This window comes from Eschrichtius robustus, chromosome 10 (genome assembly GCF_028021215.1).
Source record: "Eschrichtius robustus isolate mEscRob2 chromosome 10, mEscRob2.pri, whole genome shotgun sequence".
Classification (NCBI taxonomy): domain Eukaryota; kingdom Metazoa; phylum Chordata; class Mammalia; order Artiodactyla; family Eschrichtiidae; genus Eschrichtius; species Eschrichtius robustus.
Window position 1 is genome coordinate 104,216,806 of NC_090833.1, and position 20,324 is coordinate 104,237,129.

The following is a 20,324-nucleotide window of genomic DNA, read 5'->3' on the forward strand; positions in this document are numbered from 1 at the left end:
TGAAGAGGGAATCCTAACTAGTAGCACCCTCGATCATGCTTAATCTCTTTTTCCAGCTCTAGGTAGATTCAGAAGGAGGTGGGGGAAGCATCCCTCACCAATCACGCACTTACTGAACATGGACCAGGCTGGAAAGCATGAACACCTTGGTGGGCAACTTCCAATTATATGCATTCATAGATGGGAAGCATGCTTCAGACAATACAAAATTCATTTTTTATTTGGCTTTATTTTTTGGCAGTTATATGTTGCAGAAACTAGTATTAAAGTGGATTTGCATTCTCAGAGCACAAGTTGGAGGTGTGATGGAGGGGGTTAAGTGGGAGGCACGTCAATCTGGGCTTTAAAAATTGTCCAGAGGTAATCGACAAGATGGATAAAACCAGACTGAGCTGACTACTGTAATTACTAGCAGTCAAGATCCTCATAATCAAACTAGCCTTGAACATGGAAACTTCCTTTGAGGACCACTCACATTACAGATGTCATCCCTTGTAATCTATTTTACAGAATTTTGAGACAGAGAGCCCAAAGGTGCCTTAGGTAATGTCTCCAGGGCTAGTGTCTTCGTGGTATTTCTTTCAGAGGGCAGAAGATACTGGTGAACGCCAGGTGGCAATAGGATGAATGTGGGATGGAAGTGGAGCCTGCTGGAGAAGAGGGACGGGGGGGGGGGGGGGGGGGGGGAAGGCTTCGATGGGAAACAGGTGCAGGTGGTACAGGGCCCACCCTGAAACTCATTAAGGGCCATGGAAATTGGAGACATAGGCTGTAGCTGCAGGGGTGATGATGGAGGGAGGAAGGCCCTCAAATGCCAGAAAAACAGCCCTGCCGGCAGAGGAAACGCTGTCTTCCTTTTCCCATGGGAAGCGGTGGAGGCCTGGGGCTAAGTCAGGGTCAAGGCAAAAATGTCGAGTTCCCCTTCCCTAACTCGCACCCCTTTCAGGGCGGACTAGGATGTTCTAGGAGTTCTTTCTCAGCCTCCCGGAGGAAAGGGGGGAACCCCGTGGGAGTCCAGTGAGGTTTTGATCCTCGCCAGGTAGAGGGACGCTGCCCCAGCACGAGTGGCGAGCCGAGACCCTCTACGCCGCTTCCCTCCCGGAGTTGGGGGGAGGTGGGGGGAAGAGGAGAGGGAGCGAGCGGCGTCGCGAGGCGGGGCCGGGGGCGGGGCCTCCGAGACGCCCAATCCCCTTCTTTCTCCGCCCCTTCCCCGCCCACCGACCCCTTTCCACCAACGGAGCGCCGAGATGGTAGGCACCTGTCACGGCTGGCGTCCTGGGTACGATTTTGCCCCACCTTTTTTCCTGCCTTCTTTCTTTCTTTTTTTTTTTCCTTTCCCTTTTTTGTGAATGAAAAAAGGAGGTCGCGAGCGGTCCCTGGGACTGCGGCGCTAGGCGTCTTTGTGGCCGCGCCTTCGGAGCGGGCCCGGGCGCGTAGCAGTGGCGGCCTCGCCACTCTAGCCCACTCCTGCTCGCTGCCTCCAGCCTCCACAGCCAGAGGACCGTTGGCGGCGGCGCGGCCCAGCCGCGGAGGTCGGAGCGGCCGCCAGCTGCCCGGCTCCGGCGTGCCTCCATGACTCTGGGCGCCGGGGGCGCGGGGAGATGCTGATCCGGAAGAGGCAATGGCTGCAGTGCCGCGCGCGCGGCCGCTCCCTGCCCGCCGTCCGGCCCGGGCTGCTCTGTCAGAGTTTTTGATCTAACGCGAACCGGGCCCGGAACCAGAGCGGCAGCAGCGCGACGGCGCCGGCATCGTCCTGACTTGCACGCGCGGAGTGACCCCAGCCATTTCACTAAAATGAGCGTGCTTAGCAGGAAGAGATGTGTTCCTTACACTAGAAATTACCCCGTCACATGTAGCGGTGTAAGTAAATGATTAATTTCTGTTATGGCTGGGTTGCCAGCAGCCTCTGGAAACGCGCCGCTTCCCCCCTTCTGCGTCCTCCCGGGCCCTGTCTGCGCCCCTCCTGACTTCCCTTGGGCTTCCGCTCTTGCCTGGGCTATAGCTTCGGCTGCTGGGGTCTTAGGGGGCGGGGGACTAACATTTTCTTGGTTTATCTAGGGAAAGGAAGATGACTTGATTGCCGTGGCGTGTCGTGGCCTTCCCCCTTCCCCATTTAAAATTTTTTTTAATTTTTATTTTGCATGTGTGTGCAGAACAGTGTGCAGGAAAAAAGGTCCAGAGTGGTGGAAATGTTTCCGTTAAAAACCAATGGAATGTGTTTTGCTCGCTGTTCTGGAGATGTTTCTTTCCACACACTCCATTGCAGTCTGTGCGTCTGAGTTCTGCCAAACTACTGGGAGAAATCCTTAGGGCTGTTTGTTGATGTTTGAAGAGGCTTATTCTGTGTTTAGGCTTGCATTTTTTGTTAATATGACCATTCAGGATCCCTTTGGGCCCTGCTGCCCATCGGGTCTGTGGAGGGATTCATGTCTTTGCCTTCCCCCATGTTACAATGTCAGTGACCTGGGTGGGAGCCTCTTTTAATTGGAAGGCCACCCTCTCTGCTTTTCTCTTCCTGATCCTATACATCCTCCTTGATTTTTACCTTCATTTTCAAGATATTTTGTATTTTGTGTAAGATGCAGGATGTGGGGTATTGGTTGCTAGGAGACAAAGCAGGCTCCCAGGGAGATTCTGTTGTTTCCTTGACAACCAGACTAGGGCAGCTACAGATGAACAAGCCTCCTATCAGCTGTGGGAGGGAAAGAGGGGCTTTTCTGGGCTCTGCAAAGAGTGTGTGTAGGTGTGTGGGTGTGGGACTGGGAGCCGGTGAGGTTTGCAGCTAATCTGAGCACACCTTTCATTTTGGCCTGTCCTGAGTTCAAAGAGCTGGGAGAGCAGTGGGCAGGAGGCTGTTTTTGGAGAAGGGAACAGGGATCATGGGATGGGGTGGGAAGGGAGCACCTACGTGACGCTGGGATCATTGAGGGAAAGGAGTGGCCTGGGGGTCGTGATAGCCAGGGCAGGGTGGCGAGGAAGCCATAGCGTATGGAGGTTAGTCAGGAGGCTCAGAAGGAATGGGGATGAGGCAATTGTGCAGAAAAGTCTAGAGTCATTGAAGGAGAGAGTGCCAGAAGGAAGGGGGAAGTTGAGAAGCTTACTGAGTGGGTTGTGCCATTGTATATAAGCAGTGATACAGTAAAGTAGCAATATTCTTGAGCAAAAATTACATTACTGTTGGCAGTGGCACCATATCTCCAGTACAGGTGCTTCTAAAGACAGGCCTGATTAGACTAAGAGTTCTGCTGGCTTAATTGGGCCAGTGTGTATCTTAAAGAGAGAGATAATTACACATATAGATATGTAATCCAGCATTATATAATACCACATTACATAAGAAGGCAAATACCTCCTTTTGGCCCAGGCTTTCTTGGCGTGGATTTACCAAGATTCAGGAGACTTTCTTTGGGAGCCTTCATACCCATTTTCCAGAAGAGCAGATTGCGGCCCAGAGAAGTGAAGTGATTTGCCCTTTCCCAGATCTGACAATGAAGGTCGCCAGTCAGGCAGTTGGCACAGGGGTGGAGTGGGTGAGAATGATAAAAGTCGGGAGGAAGTCAAAGCACAAGCTGGGGAAGGACTCAGGGACAGCTGGGGAATGGATGGGGAGGGGCTGCTCCGCTGGAGCGGCACCCAACAGGTCTGCTGTCTAAACTCACAGCACAGTGTCGCCCTCCCGCTTGTTGGTGAGCTGGCCCCTGCTTAACCACAGAGGTGCGTAAGGTGTGCCTGAGTGTTTGAATCATAGACTCGGTGATCTTGGACCAGCACTGAACTGCTCTGCTGGTGTTCTGACACCCTCCTCGCCATCCAGCTGCTCCCGGATGTAAGAACTGGTGTGCCTGCTCCGTACCTCCTCGTCCCCCCTGCTGCCTACACACCTCCGTGCCGATGGAATCTAAATTTGAGAAGGAAGTTCTGTGGGCTAGTAGGTTTTTCTCTTTCTCCTACAGCTGCATGTATTTGTATTTGGGATTCTATCTGTTTTGTTCTTCAATCGATAAAACAGAAACCACAACCCAGAAGATTCCTCCTAGCGCCAACACATCCTCCCCGCTGCCTGACTTGAGACCAGGAGCTGTCAACGTGGGGTTCCCGGGCCTCAGTTCAGGAGAGAGAGCAGCGGGGAGGCAAGATGGTCGGCAGAATCATGGTTGCTTGCTGGGGAGGGCGAGCAGGGACAGAGGAAGGAGAAGGGATGAGGCAGACGACTGCGCTGGAGACTGGCGGGGGGGTTGGGGGGAACCTGCACGGAGACCCCTTGTTGCTTAGATCCTGTAAAATTCCAAGAAGGGGGAGGCGCTTGTCTCATTGAAAAGTCCTTGCTGTACTTTTTGCTTAGGTGGCTGAGATGCGTCGACTCGAGCAAATCCCAGTTGCCATCGTTACTTGGATATTTCAGGTCTGCATTCCTGCATGCTGGCATCCAGTTACAGCCCGGCATGGTGGCCTGACTCTTGGGCTGGATGGCTCAGCAGTGAGGGTGCCTGGGCAGCCTCCAGGACTCCTCTGAGCTCAGCCTTCCTTGGCCTGGGAAGGATTCCTCCAAATTGCTCCAACCCCCAGCTGACTTCAGGTGCACAGAGAATGTGAGCAGGGGCAGGCCAATGACCCTGGCAAAACCAGGCTTCCCAATAACGCCTGCATCTACCCCGACCCTCTCTCTTCAGCTCTTCCAGGAGGTGGACGCCAACTGCGAGACTGCCAGCAAAAGCCCCTTCTAGCCGAGGGCCCCCTCCTGGGGACAGCTTTTTAAACACTGACATGACATTTTGACTACAGAAGGGACTTCTGTTTGTTGATTTGAGCAATCCCTCTCTGTGGGTGGGCAAGCCGCTTCCTCTCTACCCAACACAGAAGGAAACGAAGGCAAATATTTGCCCAGAAATTCAGGCCCAAGTTTCTGACTCTCTGCTTCCCCATTACCCATGCAGTCAAGTTAGCGAGCTTCCTTCCAGGGTTGCCAGTGTCTGGGGGCTTCCAGCCTGAGAACCCTCCTCCCCAGGAAGGAGAAGTGCGGAAAGGAGCGTATCTCACTTCCCCTGAAACTGGTTGCAGGATGCTTGGAGGGTAGGCCTGGGTAGGGGATGGGAAGGCCCATTGGTCTATTAGCCGTGGGGTGTATCATCCCAGGCCCGTAGTTACCCCCACTGCCATCTCAAAACAGGGCCTGCTGCTGAGTGAGCCACGCAGGCAACGGGACAGGCCCAGAGGAGGAGCGGGGAGGCCTGTGGACTGCTCAGGTGCATCCGGAAGCCTCCTCAGCCCAAAGAGCCTGGGCTGAAAAACTCTGGCATCTCCATAAAGGGGGCCGGGGTTGAAGGATAGCCATGGGCAGGCTGGGGCTTGGAAATCCACAACCAGAGAGGGAGAGAGACAAAGGTGGAGGCCAGGAGAGCTGCTGCCCAGCTTTGACAAGTCCATTAAATTTTAAAGCGGCCCTGCCCTCGGGCATGCTGGGAAGGGGTGGGGACCTGGCCGTGACTCCGCTTCTCTCAGCTGTTTGTTGTTCTGCTGCCACAGCCCTGCTGGCTGGAGAAGGAGAGCCGATGATGACTGAGCTTCCTAGGCAGACACTTCTCTGCCCGGGAGGGTGGGGACTGGCCCTGGGCAGACTCCGCCTGGGCATCTCTCTCAGGCATCCCCCCCATCCCGAAGCCCCACCGGAGGATGGTGGCAACAGGAGGGAGACCAGAGGTTCCCCTGGTGGAGCTGCGCCTCTCAGCCTGAAGGGGCTCCCGTCTCCTCGGGCCCCTGCAGAGCTCTTGCCCAGAAAGCCGCCCGCTCCTTCCTCCTCCTCTCCGCTCAGATGCTTGGAGAGGGGGCAGCCCTGGCTGAGGAGAGCAGCTGGCCCCGGCCCTCCGGGGGCTGGCATGCAAAGCTGTCTTCACCGCTTCTCTCCTCTCCCTCAGGTCCCAATTAATGGATTCTGACATGGATTATGAAAGGCCAAACGTAGAGACCATCAAGTGCGTGGTAGTGGGGGACAACGCTGTGGGCAAGACCAGGCTCATCTGTGCCCGGGCCTGCAATGCCACCCTCACCCAGTACCAGCTGCTCGCCACCCACGTGCCCACAGTTTGGGCCATCGACCAGTATCGGGTGTGTCAGGAGGTAAGGCTGGGCGTCCATGCCGCGCATCTGGGCTTCTTCCCCAGGGATCACTCCAAACGGGGCCCGTGCTGAGCTCATGGAAGCCCCTTAGGGGTCGGGTGGAGGCAGCTGAAGAGCACGGAGCCCCGGGAGGGAGGCCTAAGAGGAGCCCCCCACTCCAGGGGAGGGGTCCTTGGCCCTTTGTGTTTTGCACGGCTGAGCTGGTGCCTGGGGCATAGCATCTTGTGGAATCATAGCCCCCAGTAATGGGGAGCCCTGAAGGGGGGAAAGGGGTGGTGCTTTGGAGAGATGAGAGCTGGCGGTAGGAAAGAAGCTGCCAGCTAATGATACCAAAAGATCAGAGGCTCGGAAGTGTCCAATTGGCAGGTACAGTTGGGAACAAGGGCAGGCTCCCTGCGAGATCCCGTCCACTCCCATAACGGTCTGCCCTCTGAGAGTCTCTCACCTCCTGGCCAGCTCTTGTTAGTGAGTCTGCAGAGATGGCACCTGGATGAAGGTGTTTTACGGCACACTTTGGGAGGCACTAGGTGTCCCTCCAGCCCCCATGTTGCAGGACCCTCAGGAGTGAGCAGGCACGCAGGGCCTCCAAGAACCGTTGCCCTAGATTCCTGTCCCCCTCCCTGCCCCCACAGGTGCTGGAACGTTCCCGAGACGTGGTAGATGATGTCAGCGTGTCCCTCCGCCTCTGGGACACCTTTGGAGATCACCACAAAGACCGTCGCTTTGCTTATGGGAGGTAGGGAAGGCCCCCGGCTGCCTGCGGGGAGCCAAGTGGATGGCTTTTCCCTGCTTTCCCCGAGGTATGAAGCGACTCTGTGAAACTGAGCCTGGGAGGAAGGAGTGGAGAAAGCAGCACGGGCAGAGCCTCGAGGGGGCGGCAGCCTGGGTGGTTTGCGATCAGGACGCCTGGTTTGAGTCCTACCCTGTGAAGCAGTAGCTCTGCGACTCTGAGCAATTAGGAGAGCTGTTCTGAGATGAGTTTTCGCAGATGAGATGGTAAAAAGTGGTCATTTCTAACTCACAGGATAGCTGTGAGGTCAAAACAAGAGTCTTTGAAAGCTCTAAAATGCTAAGTTAGGGGTGCATAAACTAGAGGTGCTGTTATTATACGTTCTGGGTAAGATCATGTGAGCAGATCCATATGACAGATGTGGGACTATAGCGTAGGGGGTGCAGGTGGGTATGTGTGTTCTCCCTCGTTCCAGGGGCAGGGAACCTACCACTAGCTTTCTTTGCCTGTAACCTCACTCTCCCACCGCCAGATCCGATGTGGTGGTTCTGTGCTTCTCCATTGCCAACCCCAACTCCCTCCACCATGTCAAGACCATGTGGTACCCAGAAATCAAGCACTTCTGCCCCCGAGCACCTGTCATCTTGGTGGGCTGCCAGCTGGACCTGCGCTACGCCGACCTGGAGGCTGTCAATAGGGCCAGGAGACCCTTGGCTAGGTAGGGGGTGCTGGTGCCTAGGGAGGGGAAGGCAGCAGATGGGGTGCGGGGGGTGTCTCCCGGCTTCCTGCTCAGTCCTGAGGGAATCCACTGAGCCTCACATCTCTCCCTCCATTTGAAGCTAGCTCATGTAGGGAGACAACAAGAGTTCTCATTCTTTCATTCACCCATCCATCCATCCATCCATCCATCCATCCATCCATCAATCCATCCATCCAGCTATCCATCTGTTACACACTGAGTGGGCCATACTGGGCTAAGCATCATGAGGAGAGAAGGAGAGGGAGTCTTTGCATGAAAGGGGCTTATAATCTTGCTGGGAGATGAACTTGATAGGTGAACATGTTAAAAACCAACGTGGAATGTTGCATGCTAATTGCCAGAGAGGTGGTTATCGCTACCACCAACCTCCTGGGGAGATCACCAGGGCCTGGCATAGATATGGAGGGCCTCCTGGAAGAAGAGGGGATTGGAAGTGAGCCTTGAAGGACTAGTAGGATTTAGCGAGACAGAGGAGAAAGGGAGTGGAAATGAGCAGGGCAGGAATGGGGCTTAGGACACGGATCCTGAGGAGAGACCCTCCAGCCTAGTGAAAAACAGACAGGCTCTGGAGAGCTGCCTCTCCCTGCCCCCCGGCTCTCTACCACCAACATGAATTTGGCTTCCCTTCTTGAACCTGCCAGGCCCATCAAGCCCAATGAGATCCTTCCCCCGGAGAAGGGTCGGGAGGTGGCCAAGGAGCTGGGCATCCCCTACTACGAGACCAGCGTGGTGGCCCAGTTCGGCATCAAGGACGTCTTTGACAACGCCATACGTGCAGCGCTCATCTCCCGCCGGCACCTGCAGTTCTGGAAGTCCCACCTCCGCAATGTGCAGCGGCCTCTGCTGCAGGCGCCCTTCCTGCCCCCCAAGCCGCCTCCCCCCATCATTGTGGTGCCCGACCCCCCTTCCAGCAGCGAGGAGTGCCCCGCCCACCTCCTGGAGGACCCGCTGTGCGCGGACGTCATCCTGGTGCTGCAGGAACGTGTGCGCATCTTTGCCCACAAGATCTACCTCTCCACTTCCTCCTCCAAGTTCTACGACCTGTTCCTCATGGACCTGAGTGAGGAGGATCTGGGGGGCCCCTCAGGGTCAGGGGGCCCCTGTCCGGAGGACCACCGGGGTCACCCTGATCAACACCACCACCATCACCACCACCACCACGGCCGGGACTTCCTGCTTCGGGCAGCCAGCTTTGATGTGTGCGAGAGCGTGGAGGAGGGCGGGGGCTCCGGGCCCGCTGGGCTCCGGGCTTCAACTAGCGACGGGATCTTACGGGGCAACGGGACAGGGTACCTGCCTGGGAGGGGTCGAGTGCTGTCTTCCTGGAGCAGAGCTTTTGTGAGCATCCAGGAAGAGATGGCAGAGGATCCACTGACTTACAAATCCCGGCTGATGGTGGTGGTGAAAATGGACAACTCCATCCAGCCGGGGCCCTTCCGGGCTGTTCTCAAGTACCTGTACACAGGGGAGCTGGACGAGAACGAGCGGGACCTTATGCACATCGCCCACATTGCTGAGCTGCTCGAGGTCTTTGATCTGCGCATGATGGTGGCCAACATTCTCAACAATGAGGCCTTCATGAACCAGGAGATCACCAAGGCCTTCCACGTCCGCCGGACCAACCGGGTTAAGGAGTGCTTGGCAAAAGGCACCTTCTCAGGTATGGAACGTGCCTAGGAGCTGATGTCCAGAAGGCAGGGGAGTTCCCTCCAGGAGCCTTCTGAGGTCCAAGCAGCATTCTAAGTCATCTCAGCTGCTGATGTCCTAGAGACACAGTGGCTCTGCTCCTGAAGCCCAGTGTCCCCAGCCTGAGAGCGTGGTCACATAGTACTTCACAGCCTGTGGCTCAGAAGCAAGCAGGTTGTCTGGGTGCACTGTTGACCCTTGGGGTTGGTTGTCCCACATTCTTTCCCCACATGCTCATGTGATGCCTCTTCTCCACCCGGACAGATGTGACCTTCGTCCTGGATGATGGCACCATCAGCGCCCACAAGCCCCTGTTGATTTCCAGCTGTGACTGGATGGCTGCCATGTTTGGGGGGCCGTTTGTGGAGAGTTCCACTAGGGAGGTAAGGCTAGAATGGGAACGGTTGGGAAAGAGAGAGACTTACTCCCTTCCCATCTGAGGCATCTGTCACTTAATGGTACTTTCTTCAGCCTTGACTATGTGCAAACCACTGAGTGATGGGCCCGAGAGAAGTTTACGAGATGGTTCCCACAGCCAAGGACTTTCCAGTATACCAGGATAGGGAATTACGGTAACATCTTAACTCTACAGTTTAGAAGACACTTTCGATTCGTTATCTTATATTGTCTCACACGTGACTCTTATAGCGTAGCCTTCCCCTTTACATGTAAGGAAGGTGAGGACCTGAGAAGTTTAAGCAACTCATGCAAAGCTCTGTAAGTAGAAAGGAGAGGGTAGGACTTGAACTCAAGACTTCTGATTCTTTGGCTCTATACATTGTACCTTGCTTTCTCTCGGACCCATGTGAAATAACTAGAAAAATATTCAGTGTGTCCCAAACTGAATCCATCACTGTTTTTTTTTTTTTCCCAAAGGATTTGTTTTTTATTTATTTATTTATTTATTTATTTATTTTTGGGTGTGTTGGGTCTTCGTTTCTGTGTGAGGGCTTTCTCTAGTTGCGGCAAGCAGGGGCCACTCTTCATCGCGATGCGCGGACCTCTCACTATCGCGGCCTCTCTTGTTGCGGAGCACAGGCTCCAGACGCGCAGGCTCAGTAGTTGTGGCTCACGGGCCTAGTTACTCTGCGGCATGTGGGATCTTCCCAGACCAGGGCTCGAACCCGTGTCCCCTGCACTGGCAGGCAGATTCTCAACCGCTGCGCCACCAGGGAAGCCCCGCCATCACTGTTTTTAAATGTAGGTTTTATTATTATTGAGGTATGGTGAAGCCAACAGATCAGGAAAAAACTGCCATTAAAAAGATAGATTGTTATACTCACAGATCTCAATGGGAGGGGCACACACGGCATCTGGGGACATTCAGGGAAGCACCAGGTTGGGTCATGAGGCAGAGGGAGTAAGGGGAACTGTGGGCAAGAGCCTTTATTGTCTCTTCCATGGGAAGGAACAGGTGAAGCAGGGTAAACAGGCTTAGGGTTGGCTAGTTTGAATAATTTCCTCAGGCTCTGGGGCATAGGGGCTGTCCTGAGTCATCTAGTACCTGGCCCTGGGGTAATTAGGGCAGGGGGAGAGTGGCCTGGAGTGTGAGAGCAGATAAAGGAGATAACTGGGGGTGTGGGCTCTGGATTGTTTGGTTTGCATATGAAAGGCATGATCTCAGGTGAGTCCTTTATTATCTCTAGGAAGTCCCTCTAGGGTCAGCAAGGCCCCAAATTTCAAAGCATCAGAATACAGAAACTAGAAAGAAACACTTCATGCAATCACCCTTCCCTTAATCAGGGCCACTCCAACCCCTTGTTCTCACTGGTACCGCTGCTTTCTTGGGCACCTAGACTGGAAACGCAAGAGTTGGAAGGGGCCTATCAGTGTGTCCTTAGAAATATCCTCTTAAGTCTATTCTCTCAAGTCTGTTCTCGCCTTTCCATTCTCCCAGCCAAGCCGAGTAGCCCAGGCCGTGGCCCTGTTCTCCATCTTCTCTGAACTCCTGCACCATTGACTGTCCATCACTCAGCCTTGCAATTAACAAGGTCCTTCTGTGTGCAGTGGCTTCAAGTTCTGAGGGTCCACACCCCGTTTCCCCAGCTGGTCTGTGGTTTCTCTTGAGTGTAGGGAGTGGGCCTTTTACTTCTGCTGAGTACCCTCCTCAGCGCTGGTCCCTTAGTCAGTGCTCAGCAAACACATGAATGAAAAGCCGGACGAAGAACAGTGCAGCAGAGCGTCCTATGATACAGAGTAGGGATTTCCTAAAATTTCTGGGAAGGACGTCCTTCCGGTAGGCGAAGTGGAGGGGTTCAGATTTGAGTCGTCTCTGCTCCTTGAAGCGTGAGTTGGTTTGGGATGTGCAAAAGTGTGAGGCTGGGGACTCTCCAAAGCCGCGGGGCCCACCACTACCACAGAAGCAGCTGTAAAGCTCCAGCTGATTCCCAGTGCAGCCTGGAGAGACCGGCGTCTGATGAGAAAGCGGTTTTTGTGTCGGTGCTGCTCTGAAGAGATCCCAGAGGCCCAGAGCAGCAGCTTCAAGTAGCCCAGAGACACCAGCTGGTGTCTGCTTTGCTCGTTCGCATCCCACTTGCACTGCTCCCTGAAGGGCTGGGAGGGGCTGGGTGCAGGTGACCAGAAGGACTCCTGCACACATCCTCCAAGCCGGAAGGATGCTAGCAAGAGTCCAGGTCCTCTTAAAAGCTGTTGGAGCCCTGCTCATAGGTGCTCAGCAGCTGGGCTCAGCACAGGCTGTTGCTGTGGGAGACCAGCCTTTGGGGAAGGGGGGTTCTGAGCAGGTCCAGGGGCCGCGAAGGGGTGGCTGCCTGTTTGGAGTAGCCCAGCTAGGTGGGCCAGAGCCTTCTGAGTCCCTCGGAACCGAGTTCCTCTTTCCCTACAGCTGGACCTCACCGCAGCCTGCTCTGTTCCTTCCCACCCGCAGGTGGTGTTTCCTTACACGAGCAAGAGCTGCATGAGGGCCGTGCTGGAATACCTGTACACCGGCATGTTCACCTCCAGCCCCGACCTGGACGACATGCAGCTCATCATCCTGGCCAACCGCCTCTGCCTGCCACACTTGGTCGCCCTCACAGGTAACTAAGCTCCGGGGCCTCCCGGGAGGAGGAGTCGGGGACCCCCAGGAGTCATGATTTCTCCTCTCACCTGTCTCCTCCTAGGGGACAGGCCACGAGCACCCAGGGAATACGTTTACATAAAGTGAAATACGTCGGTGCGTATTGGGGTTTGGGTGGGGACATGGATGTAAGGAAATGTGTGAGAGGGATCCTCGGTGGGAGCACCTTGTAGGCTCTCTCCAGAGGTTATCTTGGCCCAGCAAAGTGGGCTCCAGCAGACGCCAGGGCCTGGTGTTCTTATTAGCTTGGCCGCACTCATGCAAGCTTAAGAAGTCAGAAAGAAAAGAACACCGTTCCTCATTTCTCCCCTTGCTCCTCCCCTTCCTCCTTCCTTTCCTTTTCCTTCTCCTTCTTCTCCTTTCCCTCTTCCTCCTTCTTCTCTTCCACCTTCACTTTCCCTTTCTTCTTCTAGAAATAGACAGCAGACACTGACCTGCCACTCCTAATTCCTTGATTCCCTGTAGATCCTGAGAGCTCGAGCTCAGCTTTCAGGAGGGACCAACCCCAGAGATGGGTTGGAGCAGGGACTGAGGCAGGAGGGAGACCAAGGAGCAGGAGTTCGGGGTCCAAGGGCTGCAGGAGAGATGGTGCCATCCCGAGGAGGGGTGTCTGGGGCCTGCTGAGGTTGGAGTCAACATTTGCATTGCATTGGTGTTGGCGTTGCTACCTGTACTGGTGTTGATGTCGAGGTTAGTATTCTTGGGCGGGTCAGGGGGCAGAGAGCAGGGCCTCAGATACTGAGTTGAGGTTCAGGGAAGGACCCGGTGTCAGAGCTGCTGGGGCCCTGGGCAGATGATCAAGGTTGGGACTGAGCTATGAGGGAAGCAGTGATCCCATGATGAGAAATGAGTTGAAAGGTGGGACTTGGTCCCAGGAGGAAGGGAGAAATCATTGATCAGAACCAAATGTTAGGAGCTGAACCTTAACATTAAGGGCCTTAACTCCCTCTGCAGAGGGAGTCCAGGGGACACCGAGGGCTTCAGGGCAGGGAGCGAGAGAGAGGCTTCTGAAGCTTACAACTGCGGAATTCCCTGACAGACCAGTGGTCGGTTAGGACTCCGCACTTCCACTGCACGGGGCACGGGTTCGATCCCTGGTCGGGGAACTAAGATCCCGCATGCCGCACAGTGTGGCCTATAAATAAATAAATACATAAATAAATAATAAAGATCAGAGCTGCAACAATATGTCATCCGTGGCCATCCATGAAAAAGCGCTGTGGCCTTCCCAGAGCACAGAAAACTGTCCAAACTCTTAGACCGAGTAATTCAACGTTTGAGAGGCTATCTACAAAGAAGTGACCCACATGAAAAAAACATATAAAGGTGTTTAAGTTTGTTTCATCATGGCAGGCGATCAGAAACGAGTCAAATAGGCGCCACTGGTTAAGCACACATGGGTAATTTTCACAAGGTAGCGATTAAAAATGTTAATCACTGCTCCGTGGAAAGGCTTATAGAAAATAACATTGAATGAGTTTTCCAGTGAAATGCTCCATACGTGCCAAAAAACATATTTAAAAAATGTGTTGTGCATGTACCTTGTCAAGGATCAGTGGAAAATGCCAAGTATGGTGTAATAAGTGGTGCTTTGTGTTTAGTGATATATGCTTCCTATGAAGTTATTAATTCAAGCTTAAAATTTTTTTTTAACATTTATTTATTTGGTTGCGCTGGGTCTTAGTTGTGACAGGTGGGCTCCTTAGTTATGGCACGTGGGCACCTTAGTTGTGGCTTGCCGGCTCCTTAGTTGCGGCTTAGCAGTGGCATGTGAACTCTTAGCTGCAGCATGCATGTGGAATCTAGTTCTCTGACCAGGGATCGAACCTGGGCCCCCCGCATTGGGAGCGTGGAGTCTTAACCACTGCACCACCAGGGAAGTCCCAAGCTTAAATTTTTTTTAATGTTAAATATAACACAAATACACATAATATATGGTCAGCTTAATGAATTATTACAAAGCAAAGGGACCCTTGCCGGCCATACCAGAAGCCCTCCACCTGTCCCTCCCAACCACGGGCCCTTCCCCCGTCCCCAGGAGGAATGACTCTGCCTATTACTCTTTTTTAGGATATTTTTTATGGCCTCACTTCCTTACACTTCCTCATAGTTTTATCATCCAAATGTGCATCCTTAAACACTATAGCATGATTTTATTTTTTATATATGCTTTACGTTTTTTCTTTTTTAATCTATAAGTACCTTGTCCATGAAAAAAAACTTTCCCTTGTAATTTGTTGGAAAAACCCCACTGATCTAGGAAATCTAGATTTTTTTTTTACTGATTGCGTTTCTATAGTACACCATATTTCCTGTAAACTGGCCATTGGATCTAGAGGCTAGATCAGATTCACATTCAGTTTCCTTTTGGTAAGACTACTTCATACATTGTTTCTGTTTTTCATCAAGAAGCATAGATTGTCTGCTTTTCTCTCTTTTTGGGACGTTAGCAACCATTGAGTGTCATTGCCTGGATCCATTAATTTATTAGGTGTTGTGAAATGGTAATATTCCAATTCAGTCATTTTTTTCTTTACCTGTTGGAATACTTCTAAAGAGAGAGAAACTTGCCCTCACCTAGTGTTCATTTACCCAGTGGTATAGTTCATGTAGAACAGGCAGGTGAATGCTTGATTCTTTTATTTACCAGTTTTCAAGATACATTTGTTTTCCTATCCTTTGAGAGTGACCAATTAGTTTCTTATTATTAAGTATGCTTATGAACTCTCAGATTTGAACATACTCAGTTGGTTTCAAATAATTGCAATTAGCTTTATGGAAGCTCAAATACCCTACTGCTCCCTTAGCCTGTAGGAGTCTCTTCCAGTTGACTGCAGAGTCTCTGAGCTTTCCGATTATCTGGAATGACAAGATGTTCCAGGTTCCTCTTGTACATTTCCTGCCCCAGACCTGGAATCAGCCATTTCTCTAAGAAGTCCTGGTTTCTTGTAGTTGGAAATGGGATTTCAAGGCTGCGATCTGTGCATTAGAGATGCTTTTGCTATTGGGATGGCTCTTGTTTCTAGGTCTTTTCCATGGACTGAGCTGGGAAATATATTTTTAAAGATAAAATACTTTATGAGTTCATAGTGATACAGTTAAAATTCAGGACTAAGAGTGTTTACTTCTTCCATAGAAACGTTTTAACATGAAATGCAAGGTTAGTACACAATTTGTTAACAAAATTTAAATCAATACGAACAACTTGGTTTAATCCTTAGTTCTAATTCATAGTTCTCAGCAAACCTGAGGTTTAATACCCTCTCCCATCAGTTTCAATGGCTGCTCTGGGGGGTGAGGGCTTTCACCCCACCTATATAACTACTTGGTGCAACATATGTAGCTTGAAAAATCCTTTTAGGTGATTCTGATCTCCTCCTTCACTTCCCACCTCCACTCCACCGGGAAAGTCTTGCTCTAATCCCAGTTTCCTCGCTGGTAGGAGCAGACTTATATCTCCTGTGGCCTTTCCTGGCCTGTTGGGACTTACCCCTGGCCCTGATCTTTCTTTGCCCTGCAATGGGCCCCTGCCAGGGGGAATAAGCAAGTGCCTGTCCACTCCTGTGGTTCTTCAGCCCATTCCTGGCTGTGTGTGTGTCACAGAGCAATACACAGTGACCGGGCTGATGGAAGCAACTCAGATGATGGTAGACATCGATGGGGACGTCCTTGTGTTCCTGGAACTGGCTCAGGTAGGATGGCAGGGGAAGGAATCTCTCCAACATTCTCAGCTTTGGGCTCTGTCTGCCCGTTTGGCAGCGAATGGGGAGGGGCTGGGAGGTGGTGGGTAGGAAGGGAACCCATTGTCAGACTTGGTTCCCTGAGTGGGCAGAGCCCATCTCATCCTCCAGGCCAGAGGATACACCCTACCCCGCCAAGAGGAGAGGCTGGCCACGGGGGGAAGGGACAGAGACTTCAGGAAACCGTAGGACAGGGGAGGGAAGCCCAGAATCGTGTATAGATGTGGTTGCTGCCTGCTGAAGTCATTTAAGGCACACTGAGGACCCTCCATCTAAAATGAACTTCCCACCTCCATCTTCCCAAACAGGCAAAGCGAAATCTCCCGCACTGGCCCTCAGGGTGCCAGAAATTCTACCAGTAAAGATTCGTTTACGAAGTGAAAGCATGGCAGACACACGTGGGAAGTCAGTTCTCTGAGCCTGATTGTCAGCACCTTAGTGCAGGCTGCTTTGGTCCCTGACGGCGGGGAGGACGAGGGGTCATATCTGAGGAGGGCAGACACAGCAGGATGCGCCCCATAGGAATGTGGATTTCTGGGGCTGCCGGGGACAGGTCAGAGGTGAGGTGGTGGTCGTGACAGTGCCAAGGAGCAAATCCAGCGTCATTCCCTTATGGTCTTGCGTGTCCTTGCCTCTCGAGGTGCCTCTCGAGTCTTTCTGACTCAGGGCCTTTGCCCACCCGCACCAAAGCTTTGGCTCTGAAGGCAACTGTAGATGTCTGTGTGCAGACCCCGCCCCTGGGGTCCCAGCACAGACGCGCTCCCGTCTGTTCCCAGTTCCACTGCGCGTATCAGTTGGCTGACTGGTGTCTCCACCACATCTGCACCAACTACAACAACGTGTGTCGCAAGTTCCCTCGAGACATGAAGGCCATGTCCCCAGGTGAGCACCCCCGGCTGCACCTGTGCTCCTCCCTCTGCTTGGGTCCAAATCTCTGACCTGACCCCAGGGCACCCGGAGACTGCCGAAGACCCTTGGGCCTAACTTGACCTTGTGGGTGGGGAGCAGCCTGCAGAGGTGCATCTAGCCAAGCAGAGGGGGGCCCGGGAAAAGTGCTGGCGTGGAGGGCAGGGCTCCCTCGGGGACCTTGGGCAACTCACTTTGCCCCTCTGGGCTTCTGTTTCTCATAAGTACAGTCAGACTAGACTTGGTATTTTTCAGACCTTTTTGGATCAGACTCCACGACAAGCAATACATTTTATCTTGTGACCCAGTACACATGTAGAAAAATATATCAATTGTTTTGAATGCTGCTCATGACCCATGACATTAATTTCATAACCTAGGAGTGGGCACAAGTCACAGCCTGGGCAACACAGGTCTGGGTATCCTCTGGGGTCCCTGCAGCTTGGCCTCTGCTTAATTGATGTCTCAGGTCCTGGGGCCCACAGGAAGCGCATGGGCTCCAGGGAGAGGTGTCTCTGGCCTCCGCGAGTTCCTGCCGCTCCGTCTTGAGGTCTTCACTGGGCGCCCTCCACTCTGCTGTGACCCCCTGCCCGCTAGCAGCTTCTCGCTGTACCCTGCCAGTTCTCCCACCCCCATTCTCTCCTCTTCACCCTTCTAGCATTTTCTTTCTAAAGCACAGCTCCAATCGCATCACTCTCCCGGTTCCAAACTCCCGTGGTGCCCCCCCGGCCTTCCAGAATAGGTCCAAACCCCTCAGTCCAGCCTCCCCTCCCGTCTGACCTCCTGCAACGCCCCCATCCCCACTTCCCTTCGAAACCTCAGCTCTGCCAGCCACCTCTGCTGTCGCCCCAAGCAAGCCGAGCATCTTCTTGCCAACAGCTTTGCTTGCCCTTTCTCCCTCATCCTTTGCCTCAGCCTACTTTATTCTCAGCACACACTAAAGCCCTGTGTAGATCTTCCCTCTGTCTTTGAAGAATAGCACAAGTGGGAATGCCTTTCCCCGGCACGTACCGTCGGCCCCACTCCCTGGGCACCTGGCTCTCTTTAGGGGGCTCTGTGAAGGGATGTGGTCCTGGCAGGACTGAAGGCCGTCTGCAGGTCCCATGGCAGCAGGGCAGGGGTGGGAGTCCCTCTTGCCCCTTCTCCTGACGTCCTCCTCATCAATCCCTACTGCGTTCTGCTGCAGAAAACCAGGAGTATTTTGAGAAGCACCGGTGGCCGCCTGTCTGGTACCTGAAGGAGGAGGACCACTACCAGCGGGCCCGGAAGGAGCGCGAGAAGGAGGACTGTCTCCACCTGAAGCGGCAGCCCAAGCGGCGCTGGCTGTTCTGGAACAGCCCTTCCTCACCGTCCTCTTCAGCCACCTCCTCGTCTTCTCCATCTTCCTCCTCGGCTGTGGTCTGAGACGCTGCCACGCTCTTCTGGCCTGCTGCCATTGTCCCCACGTGTTCTTGCCCCTCCGCCCTTCTGCATCGCCCCCTCCACCTTCCAGGGACAGAGGGCTCACATAACCGGGGCCCTGCGGGGAGAAGCCGCTCTCACCAGCCAGCAGAGCTCAGCAGGGAGAGGAAGGAGCCAGGCCTCGCGGGTCAGAGCAGGGGCCCGGGCAGAGGTCCCGATTCCACGGCAGGGCAGGAGGCAACCCCTGGGAGCTGGGGAGCGGGGAAAGAGCTGAGGGCTGTGGCGTCTGGTCTCTGGGTCGGAGAGCCCTAGAATCAAATGGAAACTCCCCCAGCCGTGAGGCCGTGTGTCTTGGTCTGCGGAGGCAGCCCCCTCCCCGTGAGCGGCAGTGAGCAGGCAGGGTCCTACCTCTGTTGATCGTGTGTTGGCATCAGCGGACTTGGAGGGTTGCAGATGTTTTGTGGGCATTTGCACGTGGAACCTACTCAAATCCTCACTGGAGAAGTCAGGGTAGAAATTAAGCCTTCAGAACCCAACTCAAGGTCTTCACCCCTGGGGTGCAGCTGCCAGAGGCCGCAAGTGGAAGGCTGGCCCTCTGCCAGCATCCCTCCCAGGGCTGTGGGCATCCAGGCCTGAGAAGGGCGGCAGAGGTTGCTGAGAGCTGCAGGCCTAGAAGCAGCGCCTCTTGGTGCAGTGAGAAACTTCTTTCTCCCCCCCTCCTTCACCGCTCAGATTTGGAGATGGAAACCAAAGGAGACAGCTGGAACAGGGGGGAGAAGGAAGGGAGTGATGGGGGCCTGGGTGCAGCAATCCCATGCTCCTTTGGGCTCCTCCCCCTGCCTCTGGTTAGCACGGCTTCTCACGGGGTAGGGTAAATTTAGCAAAAAACCCCAAACAACAATGAACAGAATCACCACCAACAAAAACATTGTCGCCTCTATCCCCTCAAAGGAAGAAAGGCAGAAAAAGACCCTGTATGGCTTACATTTCTATAAAGCCAAACAGGGTTCCCCATGTGGATGAGGCAATGGTTGAGGCGGTGGAATTGACTCCAGTGCTTTTCAGGAAAGCAGTGTCACCGGCTGTGACCGAGGACGCCCCGGCCCTGCTGGTTGACCCTGGGCAGCACGTTGCGTGCCTTCAGCATGCTGGGGATGAGGTTTCGGGGGTGGGGAGGGTGGGCTCAGGGATCGCTGTGGCGTTGGAGCCACGTGTTCCCCCATCATGAGAATCAGGCTATCCTCACCTTCAGCGGGTAACTCCATAACATGTGAATGTGTTGGAGGGGTGGGGTGTGGTAGGGGGTCAAAGGTCAGGAGAACGGCACTGACATGGAGAATAGGAGACCCTGTAATGAAGGATCATAGCACATGATCTTACTCAGTGCTGGCTGGTGATAAAAGGGAAGGAGAGAAAGTGGGGGAATTGAACAGGAGCAAAGCCAAGGTCAGTCCAGAGAAGAGGAGGGAGGAGACTGGAGGACTGTGGAGGATTGAGACAGTAGCTTGCAGCCCCACTGGGGAAAAGCTGGGTCGCAACTGACCCTCTCCGCGTTTTCTAACCCTGATCCGTATCTTACTCCCCACACCCTTTGTAGATTTAGAGGACAGAGTCCCTCTGATGAAGGTGGAGCCAGAGAGACTGAGCTCCTGGCCTCAGAGCTCCGGAGTCACCTCGTCTAAGAAAGATGCTTTAGGAAGAGGAACTGGTTTTCGGTCCCAGGGCCCTAGGTGGGCTTCACCACCAAGAGGCTGGCTTTAGGTCTGGGATAGAGCAAACCCGGAAACAATGGAAACTGCATCAATTTTTTGGTGCCAAGACCTAGGGATTTGAAATTAAGTCCTCGTCAAGAGAAGGAGCAGGAGGTGGCAGGTCACGCGAGTCTAGAGTGGCTGTGACCCGTGTTGTCTG

The 20,324-nt window shown here is 53.8% G+C and overlaps 1 protein-coding gene across 1 annotated transcript; it reads left to right on the plus strand.

Moving 5' to 3' along the window:
- The first annotated feature begins 1,221 nt into the window (after positions 1 to 1,221).
- Positions 1,222 to 19,569, plus strand: RHOBTB2 (Rho related BTB domain containing 2). Its single transcript, XM_068553049.1, has 10 exons — positions 1,222 to 1,279; positions 5,913 to 6,114; positions 6,747 to 6,850; positions 7,377 to 7,562; positions 8,246 to 9,264; positions 9,555 to 9,673; positions 12,175 to 12,325; positions 15,970 to 16,058; positions 16,883 to 16,988; positions 18,199 to 19,569. The coding sequence occupies exons 1-10, from the start codon at positions 1,248 to 1,250 to the stop codon at positions 18,414 to 18,416; spliced, it is 2,226 nt and encodes a 741-aa protein (XP_068409150.1). The 5' UTR covers positions 1,222 to 1,247; the 3' UTR covers positions 18,417 to 19,569.
- The last annotated feature ends 755 nt before the right edge of the window (positions 19,570 to 20,324 follow it).

Excerpts from the sequence above, each read along its gene's own strand:
- RHOBTB2 (XM_068553049.1), top strand. The coding sequence starts at position 1,248 with ATGGTAGGCACCTGTCACGGCTGGCGTCCTGG. Across the intron at positions 6,851-7,376 it reads CGTCGCTTTGCTTATGGGAG|ATCCGATGTGGTGGTTCTGT; the intron begins GTAGGGAAGGCC and ends TCCCACCGCCAG. Across the intron at positions 9,674-12,174 it reads TGGAGAGTTCCACTAGGGAG|GTGGTGTTTCCTTACACGAG; the intron begins GTAAGGCTAGAA and ends TCCCACCCGCAG.